The sequence below is a fragment of the Ornithorhynchus anatinus genome, chromosome 9 (assembly GCF_004115215.2).
Source record: "Ornithorhynchus anatinus isolate Pmale09 chromosome 9, mOrnAna1.pri.v4, whole genome shotgun sequence".
In the NCBI taxonomy this organism is placed as follows: Eukaryota; Metazoa; Chordata; class Mammalia; order Monotremata; family Ornithorhynchidae; genus Ornithorhynchus; species Ornithorhynchus anatinus.
In genome coordinates this window covers 10,433,870-10,459,027 of record NC_041736.1, presented here as the reverse complement: position 1 = coordinate 10,459,027, position 25,158 = coordinate 10,433,870, and the positions used below count along the sequence as shown (strand labels likewise).

General features: G+C 39.8%; 1 protein-coding gene across 1 annotated transcript in view; it reads left to right on the top strand.

The window, feature by feature from the left end:
* The window catches only part of PLA2R1 (phospholipase A2 receptor 1), a 57,474-nt gene that overhangs the window by 27,722 nt on the left and 4,594 nt on the right, over window positions 1–25,158 (top strand). The window contains exons 13-25 of the mRNA XM_029071565.1: window positions 3,148–3,232; window positions 4,476–4,608; window positions 5,128–5,163; window positions 6,117–6,274; window positions 10,158–10,222; window positions 10,529–10,632; window positions 13,817–13,953; window positions 17,722–17,839; window positions 19,066–19,196; window positions 20,018–20,165; window positions 22,489–22,727; window positions 23,473–23,638; window positions 24,398–24,538. Of these exons, the coding sequence (XP_028927398.1) occupies window positions 3,148–3,232; window positions 4,476–4,608; window positions 5,128–5,163; window positions 6,117–6,274; window positions 10,158–10,222; window positions 10,529–10,632; window positions 13,817–13,953; window positions 17,722–17,839; window positions 19,066–19,196; window positions 20,018–20,165; window positions 22,489–22,727; window positions 23,473–23,638; window positions 24,398–24,538 (1,661 nt within the window). The remainder of the gene's footprint in view (window positions 1–3,147; window positions 3,233–4,475; window positions 4,609–5,127; window positions 5,164–6,116; window positions 6,275–10,157; window positions 10,223–10,528; window positions 10,633–13,816; window positions 13,954–17,721; window positions 17,840–19,065; window positions 19,197–20,017; window positions 20,166–22,488; window positions 22,728–23,472; window positions 23,639–24,397; window positions 24,539–25,158) is intronic.

Genomic DNA, 25,158 nt, shown 5'->3' with positions numbered 1-25,158 from the left:
GTGTATGGGTTGGGCTGTTTTAGATTAGTGAGGAGAGGCAGGATGGAGTAAGCTGATTGAGTGTTTTAAAGCTGATAGTAAGGAGTTTTTGTTTGATACAGAGGTGGATGGACAGTCCTTGGAGGTTCTTGAGGAATGGGGAAAGATGGACTGAACCTTTTTTGAAAAAATGATCTGTACAGCAGAGTGAAGTATGGGCGGGAGTGGGGAGAAACAGGAGGCAGGGAGGTCAGAGACTCCAGAGACTGGATAGAATAAGTGCTTGGATCATTGTGGTATCAGTTTAAATGGAGAGGAAAGGGAGGATTTTAGCAATGCTGTGAAGGTAGAATTGACAGGCTTGGGGACAATGAATATGCAGGTGAAAAGACAGAGATGAGTTGAAGACAGTGCCAAGGTGATGATTGTACATCGCCTTGATTCTATTTAGTTGCCATTGTTTTTACGAGATGTTCTTCCCCTTGACGCTGTTTATTGCCATTGTTCTTGTCTGTCCGTCTCCCCCGATTAGACTGTAAGCCCGTCAAACGGCAGGGACTGTCTCTATCTGTTGCCGACTTGTTCATCCCAAGCGCTTAGTACAGTGCTCTGCACATAGTAAGCGCTCAATAAATACTATTGAATGAAATGATTACCTGTAACCAGATCCCCTGTATGGCCAGTTCGGCTATGAATGCTCAAATCAGTAGGGACGATGGCAAGCAGGTTGCCTGAGGCCCCTGGGGCCCTGCTTGCACCTGGTTCTGAGAGCACTTTAGAGGACCTGTGAGTATAAACTTATTGGCATAGCCCTCAGCCCAGGGCTACCGGTCACTGCTCCCAATGTGCAGAGCTAGTTTTAGGGGAAGAGGAAGCCAACGACCACCTGGGCCACCAATTTTAAGATTTCTCCTTTTGTGGGCCCCTTCCCTCCCTGTGTACTCTGGAGTCCTCATCTATATCCTCCTTGTCTCAATGGTGAGTTTGTTAGTCCCAAGTCAAGGGGTTGGAAGAATTTCAAAGCACGACCACTTGCTGCTCTCTGGTAGCTACCTTAACAGCCCCTCCCTGGATGGAGTTCAGGGAGTGCTAGACTCTAAAACAGTGTAAGCAGAGATTCTGACTGGAGTGGCAGGTCGTTCTGTTCTTTAAACTTTCCCTTTCCATCCTGCTGTCAACTAGAAGTGTGAAATGCCAAGTTTGCCCAAGGCCATTGCAATTCTTTTGCCAGCCCTGCCAGTGGGCTATTTGAATACTGGTTAGTTCTCTCAACTGTCCTTTGACAAACCTGACATTCGGAACCTTCACCTGGACCCCCACTCTGTGTCTGGGGTCACAACTGTTTCTTCTGACACCCCACCAGGCTTTATCAAGACAGACAAGCATTGTTAAAGGAACATTCCCTATTTCTCCAACATTCTATCCACAATACAGTGGTGACACATGTCAAAATTGAGTTTAGCTTTTCCATGGCAGGAGAGATTAACCTAGGGACTGCATTTGGCCAAGGTCTGGGAAATGGCCACAAAGCAAATTGTCTACAAATAACTGGTTAAACATCATCTCAATCAATGCACTAAATCACCGACCTGCTATGAAACAGCCAAAACAATAATCAATCCCTATTCCTATCTTAACTCTTAAACTCAAGGTGATTGTTTGAAATAATCAGATGAAATGTACTCATCAGCTCTTGATCACCAGCTGTTTAATTCTAGCTGAGATTTTGCCAGGTTTTAGTGAGCACAGTTATCACCATGCAGTTTAAGTGCTTTAAAGTTCATAACAATACTAATATCTAGTTTTATAAATTCCCTTGCGCTTTAAATTAACTTTTCATATCCAGCCTAACAATCTCTGAATAATTGTTGCAAAAAAGCTTGCTCCTCAGTTCTAAAATAAAGCATCTGTCATGATTTCTGAATCTTCAACATCTTAAATCCTGCAAAATTCTTAGGAAAAGATCTTTGTGAGATGCTTTGTTGTGCAATTATTCTTTATTGTTTGATTTATTGAGCCCACCATGGTTTGACATATTTGTACCCTGCCTAATGTGGAGGAAGATGATTTTATGGAGAGTTTCTTGTCGCATGTATACCGGTGGTGAATATTGAAGTTAATCTACCATGTCTTAGACTGATGCAGGTTTTCTGCTGGATTGCAGAAAACTATTTTTACCTTTTGTTAAATGATATAGGAGCAATTAGTTTCCTTCTAACATAGTGAGTCCTTGACAAAACAAAAGCAAACAAAAGCTATGAAAGAGTGAAGTAATAAAAGCCCTCTAGGGGAGCAAATTTCACAACCTTTCTCAGTAACCTGTTCTAATGTTTGAGAGATTGAGAGAGGTTGTGAACACTTTGGAAGGCAGGGATAAAATTCAAGTGCTCTTTATATTGGAAAAAGCCTGTATAAACACAAGATGAAGTTCAATAAACATCTAAGGTTGCATACTTAGGGGGAAAACGCAAAACAAATACAGGATGGACAAGCTAGACAAGTGCAGCAAAAAGAGTCTTTGGAGTCCCAGTCAACCACAGCTGACTGAGTCAGCAAGGGAATACCAATACAGCCCGTTCTCCTATAATGAGGGGGTTGAGTTCCCGCTAAAGCCTGCTTTAAGGGAAATTCACAGGGTAGAACTAACCCTGTATCTGACGCTGCAAGCGGGAGCACAGCCATTCCTTCCAATACCACATTTAAAAGAATGTGAAGAGACCAGAGAGGCTAGAAGCAGTGACAGGAATAATCATATATTTGGAAAATGGATCCTACAAGGTAAGTTTAAATTGCAAAAGGAGATAGTTTGATAGTATCTGGGCAGCTGGGAGGTGTTTGAGAACAGAATTGATCATCTATCCTGAATTTAGTCATTCCTAGGCATAGAGGCAGGATGCTGGATCAGAATAATATGTCTCATGAGCACTTCTAATTCTGTTGTCCTACCTGCTCTGAAATAATTTCCTATTCCACTTTCTCTGAGTAGGCTGCCAATCTCTTCACCCATTTGTGCATCACAATGGTCACTGAAAACATGACATGCATATATGAATATAGAGACAGCATTGTTAATGGCATTGCAGTACATTAAATGTAAATGTAGTTTTAAAAAAGATTTCCTCTATGTTTTAAATAAAATATAATGAGTTTTCTTTTTTCCATCTCTAGGACAGAAGAAAGGCAGTTCTGGATTGGATTTAATAAAAGAAATCCATTATCCGGAGGATCATGGGAGTGGTCTGATGGAACTCCAGTAAGTCCTGTGATGCCGGCATTTTAAATAATAGTTAAAAGAATGAAAGAAGAAAAAGAACATTCACTTGAAAAGCTCATTTGAGTAGAGCAGGAATAATTCCCTTTCAAAACTAATGAATAAGTAGAGCTATAAAATGTACTATAAACTGGCTTTCAGAGATGACTAAAAGAACCATTGTGAAAACCAACAAAATAGCCTCTCGTCTACTCACCTGGCTTGAATAATCATTTACAACAGTCAAATAGGAAAAGTATCATCTAATACCACTTATTTACAGCCAGTGGGCATCTCTGGGGAGGAGAGTTGGGTAAAACTTTTCAATACAGTGCTATACTGTGGAATTTACACCCTTTACGTTTAAGATGCTCCAGGTGGCGATGTATGTATAATTATTATATTTATCAAAATGAACTGTTAAATACAGTGGAGGTGAAGGGAGTTCCAGGCCAGGAGGAAGAAGTGGGCAAGGGGTTGGTGGTGACAGCTGAGACTGAGGCACCGGAAATTGGCATTAAAGGAGTGAAGAGTGAGGATGGGGTTGTAGGAGGAAATCAGCGAGGTTAGGTGGGAAAGGGTGAGCTGACTGAGTGCTTTAAAGTCGACGCAGGGATGGATGGGCAACCACTGGAGTTTCTTGAGGAGTGGGGAGATATGGACGAATTTTTTTTTAGAAAATGATGTGGGAAGCAAAATGAAGTAGGAGTAGGGAGAGGAAGGAGGCAGGGAAGTCAGCAAGGAGGCTAATGCAGTAGTCATGGTGGCATATTGGTTCTTGGATCAGCATGGAAGCAGATATCAAAGGATTTATCACCATGTTTTCAAAGAATAGGTACACATTTTATTCCCTTGTGCTTGAACTGTCTAGGCTGTAAGCTTCTTGTGGGAAGGGAACATGTCTATCAACGCGACTGTACTGTTCTCTCTCAAGCACCTCGTATCTGCAAGGCACATCATAAGCACTAAATGAATAGCACTTATAGATTGATTTTAACAGAGAAAGTAAAGTATTTTCTAGAGCAAGTGAAATGAATGCAGGTTGCATTTCAAGAGTGTGTAGGTGTGATTTGGTTAACTGGTCAGCCACAGATATCATCAGCTTTCATTGGTATCAAACTCCTTTATTATTGAGCTGCTTTCCAATGAGTCTATAATGTTAGTTGCTGTTATACCTCTAAAAAAAAAATTGAAACTTCTTCCACGGGAACAACAGCATGTATTAATGACCTTCATCTGGCTGCAGGTCATCTCTTCATTTTTAGATGACATGTATATTGGAGAAGATGCTAGAAATTGTGCCATATACCAAACAAATAAAACTGTTTTGCCACTGCGCTGTGGTTCCAAGCGAGAATGGATATGTAAACTACCAAAAGGTAAAAAAAAAAAATTATTGAAGTGATTTTATTTAATATGCCATTAGATTTAGTAAATATTTTCTATGGGGAGAAAGCCAGAACTAAATTCAATGGCCCTAACCTGAACTTTTCACATCCTGCATAAAGCACTTAATTGAATTTAATGGGAAGTTTGCCTTGCAGAAAGAAGGCATTATAATACCTCAAGGGTATATGGACAAATGAGAAAAGATGACACCAATAACTGAGCTGAGGGGAGAGAGAACATTTTGCTGAAATTGCCTTTGCAGGATGATTTTGAAGAAGTCACCCAAGACCTATTTGAAAAAATATACCATTATCTAGTCCTTATAGATTATGTTATCCTCAGTGATTGCAATCTGTAGATTCAATTTCTGAGGCAAAATATGTGTACATTAATTGCTTCGTGATTGCATGGAGTTGCGATGAAGACTAAATTGTTGGAAAAGGTAGTGTCTCACGTAATGAAATGTGTAACTGCTGTGCTTTTACTCATATGTCTTTTCCTACTTTCAGATGTGAGACCGATGATTCCCAAATGGTACCAATATGGTATGGATAAATAATTCTTTAATTCCTTGCCTGAAACACTATCAGTTCTTCACCCATTGCCTCCCCCTGTCTAATCTAAAACTAAGGCATTCTGGAGAGTTGTTCAATTATGCTTAATGGAAAGCCTGTTCTCTAATGCAACTTGAATGGAAACTAAGGCTGGTTTAGGTAACTGGAAAAAAGGGTTGGATAACCAGAGAAAAAATAAAATCAACTATGTTTGATGATCCAAACATTTGGGCAGAGGTGCCAGATAGTTTGATTATCCAAACTAATAAGACTTGCTCCCAATTAGTTTGGATAATCAGCTTCCTTCAGTTGTTAGATGTTTGAATGAACTAATACTTCAGTTTTATGATGCGTTAATAAATTTGGTACCCTGCATGGCCTCATTAAATGCTACTAACTCTTCTATGCACACACAAAATAGAGCAGTGAAAATTACATACATTTAACTCTTGGTGCATAGCTAAATTTACGAACTTTGGCGGGGGCGGTCAATCATACTCTGGCATTTTATATGCCTGAGCTCAAGATATTTCCCTTATAGGGTGGATGAAGCCATCAGGGACTAAATTGGTCTAGTTTACCCTGGAGTTATATAAGAATCATAAGAGGAGCTAGTATACACATAAATGAAAAGGCGGAGAAGTTGCAGAATATTCCCATCCCATGTACCCTAATCGCTCTGTGAGAAAAAGCAGGCATGTTAGACATGAAGAGGCTTGGGATAAACTACTACATGCCTACATGCCTAAGGAAGGGGTTTCCATGGGTTCCCAAAGAACCATCTCCTACCTGCCTCTTTAAAACTCTCAGCAGGTTTCCTCTTGATGTTCCAGTCTACCACAGGGAGAAGGGAATAATCCAGAGGGCAGGAGCTAAGGTTATTATAACCCAGGTTATTATTTTACAGTTTTGCATCATCTTGGCATTATTTATTTCTATTTCAGATGGTCCATGGTTATTTCATCATGGAACTGAATACCTTTTCCATACCAGTGCTACTGAATGGGCCAATTTTGAGTTGGTTTGCCAGTTGCTCGACAGTAATTTACTCACAATTCATTCGGCTGAGGAACAGGAATTTGTCCAGAACAAAATAAAAACGGTACTAGAACAATTTCCTCATAGCTACCTATGAAGATTTCAAAAGTTATTTTTCTTCTGCTCCCTGGGAAATTTTAAAAACAGATTTCACATGTCTGCTGTAGCCCCACAGAAATCCTCACAATAATGTGAATTCTTTTCTTCTATAAAAATCTACAGTATGTTTTTATTATTCTTTATAATTATGGATCCTTGAATGGAGTAATTGGTTTGCTGAGTTTCTTTACTACCAAAATGAGCCTTTTTCATGTTAAGGATATGGAGGTTTAATTAACGTGCTGAGGATAGGGATCATCAATTCCCCTTCTCTGCTTGAGGCACTAGAGAGGGAAGATCTTAAATGGCAAGAGAAAGAATCTAGGTCTGATCAAAAGAAGAACCTGAAAGCTGATAAAACACTCCAGTAGGTGATTCAGGAAAATTGTAGCTGCATCATTTGTGGAGTTCTCAAGTTCTCGCCTGTTGGGATGATTTGGGTACATGTTCTCTGAAGGTAAGAGGATAAACTAGAACTCTTTTCATGATCTTCTCCAGCTTTATGAGTCTCTAATTTGCATAACATCATAAGATTGTTTAAAGCTCTCCAGAGAGTTTTATGTAGAAATGCTATAAATATCAAATCATGAATTACATGAATAACATTATCCAGTGCATTCGATAACAGGATTTCAGGATTACATAACATGTTCAGGGAATGTGTCTGCTCAGTAAAATGCGCTCAGTAAAATGCCCTGCACATAGTAAGCACTCAATAAATAGCACTGATTGATGACTCCTTAGCAATATTCCCCGATATAAACACGGAGATATCAAACACATCCTTATATTTCCATTGTAAATACTCATTTTAAAATCTATTTTGTAAAGCCCCTACTAATGATAACAAACAATAGTATACCCAAGCAAACTTTACCCAACTCTGTGACCAAAGGTTCTAACCTTTATTCAAATGAGTCAGACTCCACCCAGATATACTGAAAATTATTTAACATAATTTTCTTTAAATTGTCAGAAATACTTCTATCTGACAAAAGGAGGGAGTCACTGTTTCACCTCTTTTATAGTAATAAAAAAACATTAGACTAACATGACATTCTAGAGAATAATAATGACATGGCATTATGAGAAGCAGCGTGGCTCAGTGGAAAGAGCCTGGGCTTGGGAGTCAGAGGTCATGGGTTCTAATCCCGGCTCTGCCACTTATCAGCTGTGTGACTTCGGGCAAGTCATTTAACTTCTCTGTGCCTCAGTTACCTCATCTGTAAAATGGGGGATTAAGACTGTGAGCCCCACGAGGGACAACCTAATTACCTTGTATCTACCGAGCACTTAGAACAGTGCTTGGCACATAGTAAGCGCTTAACAAATACCAAAATTATTATGTGGTGGAGTCAGGATCAGAACCCAAGTCCTCTGATTCCCAGACCCATGCTCTTTCACTAGGCCATGCTGCTTCCCTGATATGCAGCCCCAATCTCTGAGCTATGTTTAGCATTCCCAGGAGTCAGGAAACAAGCTCCACAACCTGAATGGGAACTACAGATCACCTCTTCAGAGGGGCCTGAGAAGCACCAGTGCCCAGAAATGCCCCCTCACTTTCCCAGTCACTGCCTGACTAGGTAATAACATTTGGAAAGGGAAGACTCTATCCCCCACAAAGCCCATGCTATAAGTCCTTCAAAATGCATTTACTTAAAACTAAACACATTAATAGTTACTTTTCTCCATTTCCCTGACTCATTGTTGGTGTGTGATGTTTCTTTGTGAACTATTATCCCAAATTGGGTGTATTTTGTTTTCTCACTTTTTCAGGCACAGCTTCATAAAACCTTATTACCCTGACTTTTTGATGACAAGAGAGTTATTAACGAGACTTTCTGTAAGATGTTGCACCCTCTTTTCCCCAAAGCTCAAATTAACCACCCAATTTTATGCAGGCAGTTTGGCTTTAACAGTGGGGCTGTGTACTTGAAGAACCTTGTGTTCGTGGAAACTCACATTGTAGCACTTGCCATGCCTAATGCTGTACGTGCAAAACCTTTTGTTCTGACACCATATGGCACTCAGTCGAGACAGACGCACATTGTCAGGAGAGCACTCCCTAATTCTCTAACAGTAGTCTATTGAAAATGTGTAATGGGAACAGGCGTTTTGGGAGAACTGATGTTTAAATTTAGAATTTTATTTTTTCTACCTTTTGAATCAACTACTCACTTAGAAATTTCTGCAATACACCTAAATGAAGATTGTTAAAAGGCAAACTCTCTTGAGGAAAATGATTTTCCTACGATAAAGCACAATGATGGCAACTTTAAAACTATCTTAAAATACTTATGCTTTCTAAGGGCAGAAATAAAGGGAATTAAGCCATTATTGTTGAATGTGAGGCATTTTTTTTTTAGAGTGAATGAAATTGAGAGGATTTTCCCACAGAGCAAACAATCAGTTTCAGTGAAACTCTTCCCATATTTGACAAAGGACATCTAAACTCAGCATATGTGAATCTGTCCTTGAAACTACACCTACGGGACCTAAAATTGCTGGGTAACAATCTCCCATTATTTTCATATCACTGATGTGGTGGACCACAACATTCCAAGAAGCATGAAATGTCACAGGGAGTATCCTGGTTTAAAAATCACTATGCTGAATAGCTCATATATTTTTATTGTTTCACACACTGACCCCCAACCTTTATGGAAAATTACAAATTTCAAATTAACTGACTTTTAAAGGGCAAAGAAGCTAGATTCACATTCATCCTAGCAGTCAGATTGTGAAGTATGAGTTGGGGGAAGGTAGAAAAGCTCTACTAGTTGGCTGTTGCACCTTCTATTTATAAAACTAAAGCTTCTATTAGTAGAAGCACAATTCCACCACTAAATTCTCCTTAAAATGGAATACCTTTTTTTCTACTTCAATTGCTTCACATCCCTGTGTCTACATCAAAAAGTGCAATACTGAAAACACGGCTTTAATATCCTATTCCCTTATAATACTTCCTCTATCTTCTCCATGATTCTCCTGTTTCAAACAGAAAATTGCTCCATGGGGGCTGCAACCAGCTTCTCCAATCAATCAATCAATCAATGGTGTTTGTTGAGTGCTTACTATGTGCAGAGCACTACATTAGGTGTTTGGGAAAGTACAATGCAATAGAATTAGCAAACACATTCCATGCCTGTAACGAGTTTATAGTCTTACATCCATTACATTCCTCCTAAATCTACCTCCTTTAGGTACATTCAAGAGTTGTTGCAGGAAGGGAAGAAGGGTGATGGTGAAACATCCTCAGTTTATTAATCAAATAAGAAACTCAGTTACAGTGACCACGAACCATTTACTTGATTCAGAGTATGACTTGGGAAATTCACTCAACTAGAAAGCCCTAATTAAATCTGCCGGGAAATTTGAATGGAATTAGGTTTATTTTCAAACTTGATCCCCATTTCCTTTTTTTCCTGAATGCAATGTTTTACCTTTTAAAAATAATAATAAATATATCTAAGGCTGTATGTACAGCACTGTTGGGGTAGATATAAGAGAAACAGGTTGGACACAGTCCATGTCCCACATGGGGCTCACTGTCTTAATTCCCATTTTAGAGATGAGGTAATTGAGGTACAAAGAAGTTAAGTGATTTGCCCAAAATCACCCAGCAGACAAGTGGTGGAGTCAGTATTAGAACCCAGGTCTTTCTGACTCCCAGGCCTGTGTTTTATCCATTAGGTCATGCTGTTTCTGAAAGTTCAAATCCTGAAAGGATAGGTCTTGGCATATGCACTTTCTTAGGTAATGGATAAAATATCCAAGAGAGTTATTGGCAGAAATCCCATTTATCTTAATAATAAAAAATATAGTAAATGCTGACTTTTTTTAACCAGCTATCGAAAAGTGATGTAAATTGGTGGATGGGACTGCACAAAATGGGACCTAATGATGGATTCTGGTAAGATCTTACCTGTTTTCACTTATTTGAAATTTTTATTTTACAAAATGAGTCTAGAGAGACAAGTGGGATGGAGTTGAATGAGTAGTTCCTTATACATTTTCAAACTTTATTACTTGTAATTTCCTTTTTTTTTCCAAAATCCTATTAGAAGGTGTTAAAAGCAAAGACATGTATCTTTTTTTGCTCAGTAGTGAGCACACTGTGTACTTGATCCATACCTCAGAATCCCCGAAATCGGGCTGTGAACCGAAAATGCAGAACATAAATAGATTATGGAACCTAAATCTTAAAATTTCTCTTCAGCTGGAAAGATGGTTCACCATTAATATTCCAAAACTGGGACAAAGGAAGAGAAAGATCTGGACAGAATCAGAGACAGAGATGTGGCTTCATTTCATCAGAAACAGGTCTATTTTTGTTTCTTTCATTGTTCCCCCTAAGAAGGTCATTTTATTACTACTAATAATAGTGATGTTTATCAAATACCAACTATGTAACAAGACATTATAATAAGGGGTGGGGTAAACAAAAGAATCAGAATATAGAGCAGCAGTGTGGCACAGTGGATAAAGCACAGGACTGGGAGTCAGAAGGTCATGGCTTCTAATCCCTGCTCAGCCACTTGTCTGCTGTGTGACCTTGGGCAAGTCACTTCACTTCTCTGGGCCTCAGTTACCTCATCTGGAAAATGGGGATTGAGACTGTGAGCCCCATGTGGAACAGGGACTGTGTCCAACCTGATTAACTTGGATCTACCTCAGTGCTTAGAACAGTGCTTGGCACTTAAAGTACCAGAATAATAATAATCCTTTTTGTTATGAGGTTAAGCAAGTTTCGATTTTTTTAAATCGTTCTTTAGGCCAGTCAATCTGGCAGTGGGACCCATATTTCTCTCTTCCTGTTACAAGCATTCACCTGGATAATTATTTGCTTTCAAAACAAAGGCATAACAAAAGTGGCCTAACTGGGCTAGTAGCAAATATCACAAATAATCTTCAAACAACATCTTTGTTAGATTATAAAGTATGCTAATAAGGGCAATAGAGGCTTGCTACCCTTTTGAAATCATCATGCTTTAGACATGAAAATAACTGGGCCTATTGGGTTCCTTTGTTAGAGGATTTCCTGTAACCTCTGCACAGGAATTTGGTTAAAAAGAAACCTACATTTTTTTTCTGGTATAAACTGTTACTTGCACTGGGCTAGTGACTTTTTGCAATGCGGCATTTTGTAATTCCGTATTTTGCCTCAGAAGTTTTGTTTTTGACTGTAAACCCTCTCTAGACTATAAGCTTGTAATGGGCAGGTAACGTATCTGCTAATTCTGTTGTATTGTACCTTCCAAAGTGCAATTACAGTGTTCTGCACATAATAAGCGCTCAACAAATACCATTGATTGATTTGGATTATGTTTAGTTGCAACCAGTTTGACTTTGGTTGTGAAGCCCCATTTTATTATTGTATCATTATTTTCCTATCTTAATGAAATTACTCAATTCTACATCTCAGCCACATTGATAGCTGCTAAATGTTGAAACAAAGAAATTCTGTAATATTGTCACCAGGGCCCTGAGGGCAGTCTTTCATCCGGCATTGTCCTAAAACATCCGCTCCCTGCTTCCTAATCTTTATGGGGGCCAGGAGGGGAGGTCCCCTTAGTATTGCAGAAATAGCTTGATGGCTTCAAATCCAAGAAGTGATGAGCATGAAGGAGGAAGCAGGGAGTGAATAAAACCAAGACCTCCTATCCTCCTCGAATAAGGTTAGGAGAGGAAAGGCCTGTGGTCAGGCAGCTTGAATGGCCAGCAGATGTCACAGCAGTCTACAGAAATGTCCGCTGTTGACTTTAGAGCACAGAATCACTGTTCATCTCATCTTTCAAAACTTTGAGAACCTCAAGTTAAATCTTTGATACACCTGCCCTTGCTATTGTCATGAAGAGCCCACATGAGTTTTGCTCCAGAGCAATATACGCTGTGTTTACTTTTTTTTTAATGTTTACAGTCTCTGTTCGGAAATATCAAGTGAACTTTCAACACCTAAAATAGATTGAGCCATTTCCAAAAAAACCTCATTCTTCCCTGACCCCCTTCAACTTCTTCGCCCTCCCCCTCCCCTGAAATCTATACCTATGCTTAAGAATCTCACTACCTATTGATCATTGTCATTTTCCACCTTCCTTCTTTGGGAATTTCTCAGATGCAAATCACATTTAAAAAGAAAATTTCAAATTTTAAAAATTGAGAATTGATATCTTAGTCCATAGTCTAGTTCTGTACACAAGAATGGAACCCTTTTAACTCTGTGTTACCACTTTAAATCAACCCTTCTTTTTCCTAGCAAACCTAAACATTTTTAAGTAGGGTTGCTGCATTAATAAGGAGCTCCTTTGATTGGGAATCAAACAGTCCTAAAATATCAGCAAGACTCAGTGCTGGATTAATGAAGGACCACTGGGGCATGTGTCCTGGGCTCCAATGCCATGGGGAAGGGGCAGGAAATGGGGCACTCTCTGCTTGGGACACCAGATCCATGGAGAAAGGGGACCTCTACTGTGTCAGAGGTAGAAAAGGCAATCATAACTAGCACTGAATTTAGGAAAGGGACCAGATGTGGAACCAAGATGTCACTTCTCTATTTTGCCCCTTTTGGTTGTCAACCACCAAGATCATCAAAGACCCTCTTTATATCTAGTGTTAGGCTGAAGCTTCTCCTGCCCTCTGTTCTACAACCAGACTTGTACCTAGCCTTCCCAGACATTCTGACATGTAGCTCGGGTCCTAAGGAAGGGTCCAGTCTACCAAGCTGCTGAACTACTCTCAAGGTCACCTCTACTCTTTCCTTCTGCCACTGACCTAACAGCAGCAACCTCAGCTCAGCACGTCCTTCCTTGGCCAGCCTCATAGCAACTGCCAGATGGCTAGAGGAAGTAACTGCAGAGCAGAAGTACCTGCTTCACTTTTTCTCCCTTTACCACTCTCCTTTCTCCCCCCTTCAATCGTATTTATTGAGGAAACTGAGGCAAAGAAACATTAAGTGACTTGCCTAAGGTTACACAGCAGGTCAGTGGTAGGGCTAGGGTTAGAACCAGATCTCCTGACTTCTATTCCCACACACTCTTCTCAACATCAAACTATGTTCCATTTTTAAAAGTGGTTTAAAGAGTAATTGGACAATCAGCAATTAGAGGAAGCATAATCGGGCAAATTTCCAAATTTGCAAATTAATAAGAAACATTTTTTTAAAAAAAGAGTGCTGTGCTTATTCACCTCGCTGCTTAGTTTTAATTATAATTATCATCATCAATCGTATTTATTGAGCCCAATGTGCAGAGCACTGTACTAAGCACAATCTCTTATCTCCAGTCCCATCTCTTAAAGGGCTCCCCCAATCTTAGGTGCCCCAGGCCTCACAAATCCTTGTCGAGTCCTTACCAGACTGCTAATTTTGGAATTCATTTTGCAATTACCAAGCTTGCTCTTAAACTGAACTACACAATGTTACTGATGGAGGAAGAATATTTGCCTAGATTCCCAAAATATTTCTGAACAATTGCTCAAAATTCTTTTCTCTCCTGCCTCCCCGAAACAGGGCTTTGGGGTGATGATGATTGCTCTGTTGCTATGCCTAGCATTTGTAAGCGTAAGAAAATCTGGATCACAGAGAAAGATTTATCAGAGCAACCACATGGCCTGTGTCCCAAAGGATGGCTGTATTTTGGATCTAAGGTAAAATGACTTCATTCACTGTCTTTGTTTCTGAATATTGGCAGGGCCAGTTTAAGCCCTGGTGGGTCCCGGCAAGTGGGAGCCAAGCCAACATCCCTCCACCCTCCCTACCCATTCTGGAATGGGCAGGACTTTCTTTTCCATCTTCAGGGGTCCAGCAAAGGTAAGAATGGGAAGCAGGGCACAGAGAGTAGGGTGGCTTGTGATGACACTGGTGGATATCATTGCACATAATATCACATTTAACCTGGGCACATAGTTTAACACAATATCATTATGCATATCATTTTGAAGAAGCTACCCAAACCACCGAAGCCACTGAAACCTAAAGCATTTCTCTGCAGGTAACCTTTCCAGACCTTCCAGAGCTGTTATGTTCCCTTCCTGGGTCTTTGTGAACATGGAAACCACTTCTAAACGGTGGAACTTGGGCACTGGAGCCAAGGTAGAATAAAAATACTAAAAATAAGAACATCGGGTGCCATTTCTGTACAGGACCATGGACAGACCAGCTTAAAAACCACTCTGGTATAAGACCAAACAGGCACTCTTCTAGGGAGATGAGGGGGGAAGATGGGCAGTGCTGATGAATCAGCACTTTCATGGCCCAGTTCCACAGTGATCAATCGATCAGTCGTATTTATTGAGCACTTACGGTATTCAGAGCACTGTAGTAAGTGCTTGGGAGAGTATATAACGTAACAGATTTGGTAAATCCTGGCAAAGAGTCTAGTTTATTCATTCAATAAAACTCTGAACATGGGTGGTAAAATAATGATGGTTGATGGAGAAGTGAAGCTGTAGTTTAAAAAATGACTAAAGGTTCAGATCACTGTTTGTTAAGAGGAAGTGGAAGGGTGCCTCAGTTCAGCTTTCAACATACTTGAGGGTTTTTCACGATGTAGTTGAGAGCTTTCAGGATATATAAAGGACTCTTCAAAACACACAACCACACTCTGCTCTCTTTTGGCTCTGGTCACTCAGTTCCACCTCACATCTGATTAAATAGTTGAGCCCCCAGTCCTATGTGGAATGAAAATAGCATTTTCAATGTTAGTGCATTACTATGCACTAGAGATGATCGCTACTCCTGTTCATACATAAAATCAGAAGCACAAGTATGATGGATTCATTATAATAGACATGGAATTTATTACTTTGTCCCAAACACTGTGCTAAGTGCCAGAGTAGTTACAAAAAGGTCCTTGACGGCAGGGATTACTAACTTTATTGTATTGTACTTCCCAAAGCACTTAGTACAGCACTCTGTACCAGAGAAAGCACGTAATAAATACCATTCATTACTTGACTGAGGTCACGCCTGGTCCCTGCCCCAATTGGGACTCACAATCCCAAAAGATGGGAGAGCAGGTATTTTATTCTCATTTTACAGAGGGGGAAACTGAGGCCAAGAAATATTAAGTGACTTGCCTAAGGTTACACAGCAGGTCAGTGGTAGGGCAAGGGCTAGAACCAGCTCTCCTGACTTCTATTCCCCACACTCCTCTCAAGATCAAACTATGTCCCATTTTTTAAAGTAATTTAAAGAATAATTGGACAAACAACCATCAATTAGAGGAAGCATAATCTGGCAAATTTCCAAATTTTGCAAATTAATAATGAACAGATTTTTTTTGAGTGCTGTGCTTAGTTTTAATTATAATTATCATCATCAATGGTATTTATTGAGCACTTACTGTGTGCAGAGCACTGTACTAAGCACTTGGGAGAGTACCGTACAACGGAGTTGGTAGAAACATTCCCTGCCCAGCTAGCTTATAGTACAGAAGGTGAGACATATTAATATAGATAAATAATTTATAGATATAAACACAAGGGCTGTGGGGCAAATATCAAATCCCCAAAGATCACAAATCCAAGTGCACAGATGATGCGGAAGGGAGAGGGAGTCAGGCAAAGGAGGGCTTAATTGGGGAAGGCCTCTTGGAGATGTGACCTCAATAAGGCTCACTAATATTTCATGACATACTACTGTGTTTCAGTACATTTTGTGGAAATAATGAAGTCTTAGTGCTGCATCCTCACCCCCTGACAACTCTCTCAATACAACCACTTTTTTGCACACCATATATTGAGCCGATTTAGGGATGTTCTGGGCTTTTCTGAATGGTCCATTAGTATCATTAGCATAACAATTCCAATAATTATCTCATGCAGGGTCAGAGCTAATTTTCAGCAAATTAGACATACCCCTACACCCTCCCTGGTTTGTGGTAATGGCAGTACTCATGTCAGTCAATCGGTGGTATTACTGTGCTCTTACTGTGTGCAGAGCACTGTCCTAAGAACTTGGGAGAGTACAATATAACAGAGTTGGTAGACATATTTCTTGGCTACAGTGAGCTAGTGGGGAGACAGACATTAGTGGAAATAAACAGAAGCAGCTTGGCTTAGTGGAAAAAGCATGGGCTTGGGAGTCAGAGGGCATGGCTTCTAATCCTGGCTCTGCCACCTGTCTGCTGTGTGACCTTGGGCAAGTCACTTAACTTCTCTGTGCCTCGATTCCCTCATCTGTAAAATGGGGATTAAGACTGTGAGCCCCATGTGGGACAGGGACTGTGTCCACCCTGGTTTGCTTTTATCTACCCCAGTGCTTAGAACAGTGCCTGGCACATAGTAAGCACGTAACAAATACCATCATCATAAATAAATTACAGATATGTACTATTAACCCATAAAAAGTATAAAAAAGTATATTAAAGTCTTATCTTTTAGACTGTGAGCACGTTGTTGGGCAGGAATTGTCTCTATCTGTTGCAGAACTGTACTTTCCAAGTGCTTAGTACAGTGCTCTGCACACAGTAAGCACTCAGTAAATACGATTGAATGAATGAATGAACCCCACGGAGAGATCATAGAGGAGGCAGAGGGATGTTGGGAGAGGCACGCATCTGACATGGTAGTCACCCCTTTTCCTGGCCCAGGCATGGGCCATCCTTTAAAATGGTAGTGAAGGAGCAAAAGGAGGTGAAAAGAAAAATCATGCTTTCTAGAATGTACCCCAATATCTATCTCTAGAGCCTAGAAAGTTCTAAGGCTTGGGTCACAGGCACATCATCTGACAAGGTAAACACGTATACCCTGAATGCTATCAGGTTTTGACCTTCTGAAGTTCTAAGGATGACTCTACGTTTATCCTCTGGGATGGCGTGGCAGAGGAATTTTCTTTGGTGGAGGCTCCCACACTAGACAAGTTTCCCTTTGGGGAACTCTCTCAGCACAGCTGGGACTTCCCCTTTGAAACCTAGCACTCCTAGCACAGAACAGTGAAACCCAGCTGAACTCGTGGGAGAGTAAAGGTAAGCCCACTAGTGGGAACTCTGGCACTAAATAGCTCACCAGTGGGATATTTTGCCTCACTGGCATATTCATCTGCAATGCACTAGGTGAGATCTACTGGAATCACCATAAGTCGGTGAACTCTCTACTTTTCTGGGCAATGTAACCTATATAGAAACAGACTGCAGAAGTTGAGATGATCTCTCTGTGTCTGAAAACTCCACCGCTACGTGTGCACTTGCTCTCTATCCCTGAAGAAACTCACTTCCCGTGAACTCAGAACTCACGTTTTACTCCAAACAAGCACTCCCTTCTTTGTGAAGGGAGGGGAAGGAAGCTTAGCCTGAAGCTGACTGCACAGTATGGGTATAGGATCGCAGACTTCGATAAGCTGGAATTCACTGCGAGAGGTTGAGGAGGAAGGCAGAGGAAAACATACCGACACTTCCTCTCTCACTGTGGCAACAGTGTTTTCTGGTGGAAATTCCGAAGGATCCAAGCAAGCTGAAGAGTTGGAAGTCTGCTCAGGATTCCTGTGCTGAAGAAGACGGGGTTCTAGCATCCATTGAAAATGAAGTAGAACAAGGTATGGTATTCTTAAGTGCAATTCTTCCCAAATGACTTGTCCATACATCCTCAGTGGGAGCCTGGGTAAACGCAGCAATTTCTTTGGCAAGGAGTTGGGGTTCTATGTGCACAGCTCAAAGGGTAGATAGTAAGGAGGGAAGGGAGCCTGAAAGCATCTTTCATATCTCTCTGCCTTGATGAAGGACTGTACCTGCACACACAAAACAGGGCAAGTCAGCTCTTTAGCTGGCTGAGGCCCCTCTTTTTACATTTCTAAAAATATAACTAACACCATTACTGGATCAGACTAATGGTCCAACAACCCTAGGGACTGATGTCTACCCAGAGCCACAGATCCTGAAGGGAATAAGGAGAAAATTGCCTTCCTTGGCATCCATCCACAAGACTAAGGCCTATCATCAATAGAATTGAATGTGTCCCTTTTAGCATTCCTAACTTTTACCTCTAACCAATTTACTGAGGACCGCTTGCCATCAGTTCACCTAACCCTTGGAACCTACTGCAGTTTTCTACATTTTCTTCACTGTACCACTGAAGCATGGGCAAAGAAGAAAATCTGGAAGAGAGTGCAAATGGTTCTTCACTCCCGTACCTAAGGAATGGCTGATCTTTAGCACAAAGGGGAGATTATAAATAATTATTTTCATTTGCTCTTCAAATTTTTCTTGTTTGGAAGGAAAAGATCGCATTTTAAATAAAGGTCAAGAGAGTATGTTGGGGTGACTCCACATTTGGCAGCACCAAGAAGTCATTATGACAAGATGCTGGAAATGTTCTCACTTTCAGGTTAGAAACAAAAGGGCTCACTGTGCAGCATTCCCAAATGGATGTGAAGTCTGCTCAGTTTCATAATGGTTAAGTTATTGAAGAGTTATCCTTCTGGTTTCATTTGGGTTTTAAACTAGCTGGGCATCTAAATGTAATACAGAGATGTCTCTTTGGTTTAAACAATCATAATTTAAATACACTAAATGTGTTTCATTAACTGAATGAGGTGCTATCACAGGCTGGGCCAGCTAGATCAGGAAATTTAAAGTGAAATATAAGTGAGGGAGAATGCACTACCCCCAATGAGGAAATAATAATAATAAAAAGCCCCAGCCTCTGATTTATAATGGTTTCCCCTTCATTTAGATATAGCAATCATGGCTATATACACGGTTACATGATTACCCAAATGGCTTATATGATATTAATTTTGGTAACATATTCATGTGTTTGCAGCTTTCATTACTATGAATCTTTTTGGACAGAAGGCTAATGTTTGGATAGGTTTACAGAACAGTGATTATGAAGAATGGCTAAATGGAAAGCATGTAGCATATTCTAATTGGTTGCCAGTTGACATAATAAATGTAAGTTCTGAGATATATTTTTCAGAAAATGTCTGATAAAAGAACTCAATCAACAAGGATTTACTTAAGCTTACTCTTATTAGGCTTTAAATTTTCAAAAGTTGTATTAATTTTTATTTTCTTCTAACAAAATGGTTTATTAACTATCTTAACGTTAGTCTATAGTTCAATCGACAGTAGTTGCTGAGTCCCTATGGAATGTAGAGGACTGTACCAAAGCAATTGAGAGATTTCAGTAGAGGTATACAAAAAAAACCTTGCCCTCAAGGAATTTATAATCTAATGAGGGTAAATAGAAATAAAATAATTTAAAGACATGAGGAAGAAGTGCTTAAATAGTAAAGTATGTAAAGTGATATGTACAGAAGGGCTTTTGGGTGATTCTAAGTGCATAGGTGCTAAGGTGGTTCAAAAGTGTAGAGATGATATTTGAGGGAACAAGACCTGGGGAACAGAAAACAAATGGGAAAAGTCCCTGGAGGAGACTATAAGGCTTTGAATAAGGGGAGAGCTGAGGTTTAGCAGGGAGAAGGAGGTATAGGTAGGAAGAAGGGCGAGAGCTGGGGATTGGAAATGGGAAAGCTGAGAATGAGGCATGGTGTCGATTTGAACCTGGGAAGAAAAGGCAGTAGGAGCGAAGGTTTGGCAGGAAATGAGTGATAGGTAAGAGAAGAAAGCTGATGGAGTGCCTTAGTCAAGGAATGTGTCACTAAATGTACAAAAAGTCTGTGATGAAGATTTTTATTTCATTTAGGAATTTTGTATAATATCTTTGACACCCATTGTGATTTTTATTATTAAAATGTACACATTTCTTACAGAGTCAGAGTCTAAATACTACCAAATTACGAGAACAAGTTCATCTCTGTGCTCTCCTATCAAGTAACCCTAATTTTCATTTTACGGGGAAATGGTACTTAGAAGACTGTGGAAAAGAAAGTTATGGCTACATCTGCGAAAAAATGCAGGGTAAGAAAACTTTCATTTTTATTGCTATTTGACAGTATTACACTAGTCTCCTACTCTGTATTTAATCAGTGTGAAGACTATGTTCAGAAGTGTCCCTGCCATTCTGATCTGGGTTGACTTGCTACCCAGATAGTAATATCTCCTGAGGACCGTGCTAGTACTGTAGGAAATGATAGAGAGCTGCAGAAACTGAGCTTCGGGGCTCCTCCTGCCCCAGAAGTCTAAAAATAAAAGTAATGATAATGAACTACTAGTAATTATTTGAATTTATACATCACTTATTTTTTCAAAGCCATTTCACATAAATCATTGCCTAATCCTCACAATAATCCTGTAATTTAAGGAGAGGCAGGAATTTTTCTCTCCATTATGCAGATGAGGAAATGGGGACCCAGAGAGGCTAAATGACTTGGTGAGAGGTCCCGCAGCAGGTCAATAGCAGTCAGGATTTGAAGCCAATTTTCTCATCTGAAAAATGAGGGTTCAGTGACCTGCTCTCCCTCATACTTAGAATATGAACACTGGTTGGGGCAGGGGCTGTGTTCAATCTGAATATCTTGTATCTACCACAGTAAAGCACTTAGCACATAGTAAATGCCACAATTATTACCTCAAATTTGAGGCAGATAAACTGGGGAGAGCCTTGGGACTAAATGCCTTTGCGAAAAACCTACAACATAAACTTGCCCACAGGTTAATTTCATAAATTTGAACCAGAAACCATATCTTCAAGGGTATTTCTCTCCTGCCCCATCTTAAATTAAGCCACATTTTCCTCCCTAAGGAATTTTTTTTAATGCCAATAACAGTAACTCTCTCAACCTCCCATTCTTGCAACCTAAAATGAAAGCTTATTTCTTAAACACTGAAATAAGCCCTGGAGACAAACTGGGAAATTGGTCTTTAAAAAGATGGGTGAAATAGGGACACGTTCAATATACTTCAAACAAAAACATAAATAAGGAACTGGCTAGGCAAAAGTTCAGGAGAAAAAGACCTGGGAGAAAAGAAATCAGTCTACTACAAGTTGAATCATCTATCAGTGTGCTGATATAGAAAAGAAATAAAACATGCAAGAGTCTGAAATTCTTCCATTATACTCTGTACTGAGTAGGTTTTATTATTATGTCCAGTTTGGGACAGTGTTTTACGGGACACAGAAAAAGTGGAAAGAGTTGCAAAAAGAGGAACAAAAATAATTAAATTAGTAAAAATGAGTCATAAGCCAAAAGATTAATTGAACTGGATTTGTTCATCTTAGAGAAGGTTAAGGGGGTGGCAATAAGATTCCCCAATTATATGAAGGCCTTTTTTTGGGACCATGCACAGAGACCAGTTATTCCTCGGGTCCGCTGAGGGCAGAGCAAAAAGAAATGTTACAATTAAAGCAGGTGTGATTTGCATTGGACAACTTAACTATCTGGGTGATAAAACAAATTGAATTAGACAACCAAGGGAACTTTGGAATTTCCATCCTTGGACAGCTTTAGGGAAAATATTAGAGACCAGGTCCAAGTGACTATAGCAGCCTCCCTGTGGGCAAAAAATGGACCAGGTTATCTCTTTAGGTCTCTTCCAGCTCTAAAATTTCATGATTCACCCTTTCCACATCTTGCCTCTTCAGGCAATGAGTAGGGGTTCCCCAATTCTCAGAATGGCATAGACCCATTATACAGAGACTAGAGATCCACTCCAGAGCTGAGCATTAGGAGCAGCAAGTAAAAAGAAGGATTATTCCTGCCACAGTGGCTGATTTTCTGGAACTTCTGCATCTCGTGAGTTCCACAAGAGACGGGTTGAAGAAACTCCAAAGAAGGAAACAGTGATGGGGGTTGCATTCACCAATGCTCTTTCTTAAGTACTCTTACTAACTGCTATTGCTGTTCTGCTCCATATCAAGTCACATTTATACTGAGTACATTCTTCTGGAGGTTTGCAAGTATGGATGTGTGCCTGAGTGATACTGTGGATGATTGTTTACTGGTGCTTCCTATGTTCTGTCTGTATGTCTCTCCTTCTTTCCTCTGTCTCCCTTCTCTACCTTTTTCTCGCTCTGGAATATCTACTCTAATCCACTTAGAGTTCCAGAAAATATGGCCACATTTACCCCTTGTTCAGTGCCCTTTAGATCCATTTTTGAGTTCAACATAAAAAGATGGTTGGAATCATTAACAGCATACGAAATAAAGAATCAGAACATTAGGGGAAAAATCTGCTACTGATACTGAGAGCAACATCAGCTGGTGTGAGAGAAATTGGTCTCAGGCAAATACCCAACTCCTTTCCAGCTGTCACTAATGAGTCTTTGTGATTCATCTGCTAGATACATCCAAGCATAACACAAATGCATCCACTATGTACCCAACATCCAGCACCTTACAATATGGAAACAGAACTTTCAAAGTTATTGGTGGAAATATGACCTGGTATATGGCTTTAGACATCTGTGCAGCAAATGGAGCAGAATTGGTCAGCATTACAGATCAATTTCGTCAATCTTTTCTCACTGTTCTTGTTAACCAACTTGGACATGCCCATTGGATTGGACTGTTTACCTCAGATGTATGTATATGTAATGGATTTTTATTGAATGTTCATAAATGCAGATTTTTTTTTCAAAGTGTATCCTCAGGGTAATGCATTTGATAAAGTTGAAATAAGTAGCTTTTACCTAGAGAATTTGCCACCTGCTTGAAAAATAAGTTTCAAGAATATGAAGGTTATCTCTGGTCAGTTTCCTTAGCTACACAAAGCCGGTAAACTTTGAGGCTCATCATAACAAGTCCTTCCTTCTTGCCCTGGAACCCCAGACAGGGGAGGAAATATTCAAATGTTACCAGAATCCCAGGGGCCAAGAGAGATTTAGAAACCAATAGACTAGTATTTCGAGCCTTACCTCCATGATGTTCTAGGGCCCTATTTTGGCCCTACTTTACAGGGCCCTACTCATGGATGGTGTGCTTCTGAGAAGACTTCATTCATCGATCTATCTGAGGCATAAATGTTATCAGAAGACATACTTTCTAAAACTAACCTAGGACCCCTTTGGCTACTCTGTTCCATACTCATTCAGCCACAACTCCGAACCACCATCCCTAAGTCTTTGGGCAGTTGTTTCCTGGAACAGGAGACAATTTTAAATATATCAATTCTACAGCCCTTTCTTGCAAAAGCACCTTAGAAGCCAGTCAGTATAGTTTGGGCCTAGATGTGAAATGTGGAAGTAGAGCTAAGCTTGCATAACTGGACTGTCTTCCCACAAACCTAGAGTTCAGCCAGGAACTTAACGTTTAACTTCCCTCAGCAGAATGGTCTTAATTTTGAGTGGTCAGATGGTACCAAGTCCTCATTTGCTTACTGGGAAGATGAATCTCCATCTTTGGGTGGCTGTACTTTGGTGGATATCAATGGAGGCTGGAAAAGTGCTGACTGTGAAACACTTCTGCAAGGAGCAGTCTGCCATGTGCCAACTGGTAAGTTCCCACTGAGCTAATTCAAAAATGTAGTAAGTGCATTTTTCACCCCTATTGCTCCATTTTTAAACCAAGGCCAGGATTAAAAGTGTATGATGAAAGACATGCAAGGGTAAAAAGGGCTTCCATCCCATGGCTACACCTCCCAGCTCTGTCTCCATTGCCATTTTCTATTACCTCTTTCTCCCATTTCCTCTCATCCCTTGTGAGAGGAACCTTTCAAGACTTGGGAGTCCTATGCTTCAGTTTAAGAAAAAACAAAGTGACGATAAATGATGAACAAAGGAGATCACTCATTCATCAATCTATCTGATGCATAAATATTATCACAAGACACACTTTCCAAAACTAACCTAGGACCCCTTTGGCTAACTCTGTTCCATAAAGATTCATTCAGTCACAACTCCGAACCACCATCCCTAGTTCTTTGGGAAGCTGTTTCTGGGAACAGGAGGCAATTTGAAATATGTCAGTTCTACAGCCCTTTCTTGCAAAAGTACCTTAAAAGCCAGTCAATAGGTTCCCTCTCCCCAAATTACAGTGGACCACTAATGTAAGTATTGATGTGACCAAAAGCTACTTGTATCTAGTTTATTTCTACTTAACATCTTGGTTAGCTTATTTTTAAAAATTAAAGCATTTTATAGGAATCTTGGAAATATTACATCATTACATTTTCTGGATCCTTACAGTCAGGTCAGAAATGAAAATATACAAATAAGTCTGGTCACTATCCTAAATGATTATTTTTGTCCACAGAAACAAGTCTAAGTGAATTCAAAGGGCTCTGCTCAGAAACATCTTTTCCCTGGGTGAAACTTAAAAATAATTGCTACAGTTTCTCCACAGTCCTACAAAGTATGAGTTTTGATGCTGCACAAAAATTTTGCAAAGGGCAAGGTAATTAATGGTGGTATACAAATTTATAAGTTCTTATTCTTGGTACTTAATTAAACAGTATGGTGTTCTTGGTTTGATTTTGCATGTCAGCTATTCCTAACTTTGAAAAGCACAAGCCAAATCTAAAAACTGCTTTTCCCAAATTTGAATTTTTAAAATTGTTTAGGTTATTTGAAGAGTCTTGGTTGAAAATAGCTTTACTATGAGGAATTGAAAATATTGGTTGAAAATAGCTTTACTATGAGGAATTTGAAAAGTCACAATGACTTATTTAGGTTCCTAAGTTTTCAAACAGCTGAAATTTCAAACTGGTAATTTATATTATGACTTTTAAAGATTACAGTATGAATATTTATCCACTATGTTACCAAACCGAATGAGGGCACACTGGGTTCATTTTCCATTGCTGCTGTTGGCTTCAGGAAGGCTGGGCAAAGGAATGTGAAATAACTCAGCACAAACCAACACCACTAATAAAAAACAATTCAAGTGTAAGTCCTACTGATGGTGTGATGCCACATTCATATTTATAGGTGAATTTCATTGTTAGAAACATCTTCTTCGAGATTGAAGAGGCATATATATATATATATACACATATATATGTACATTATAAATTG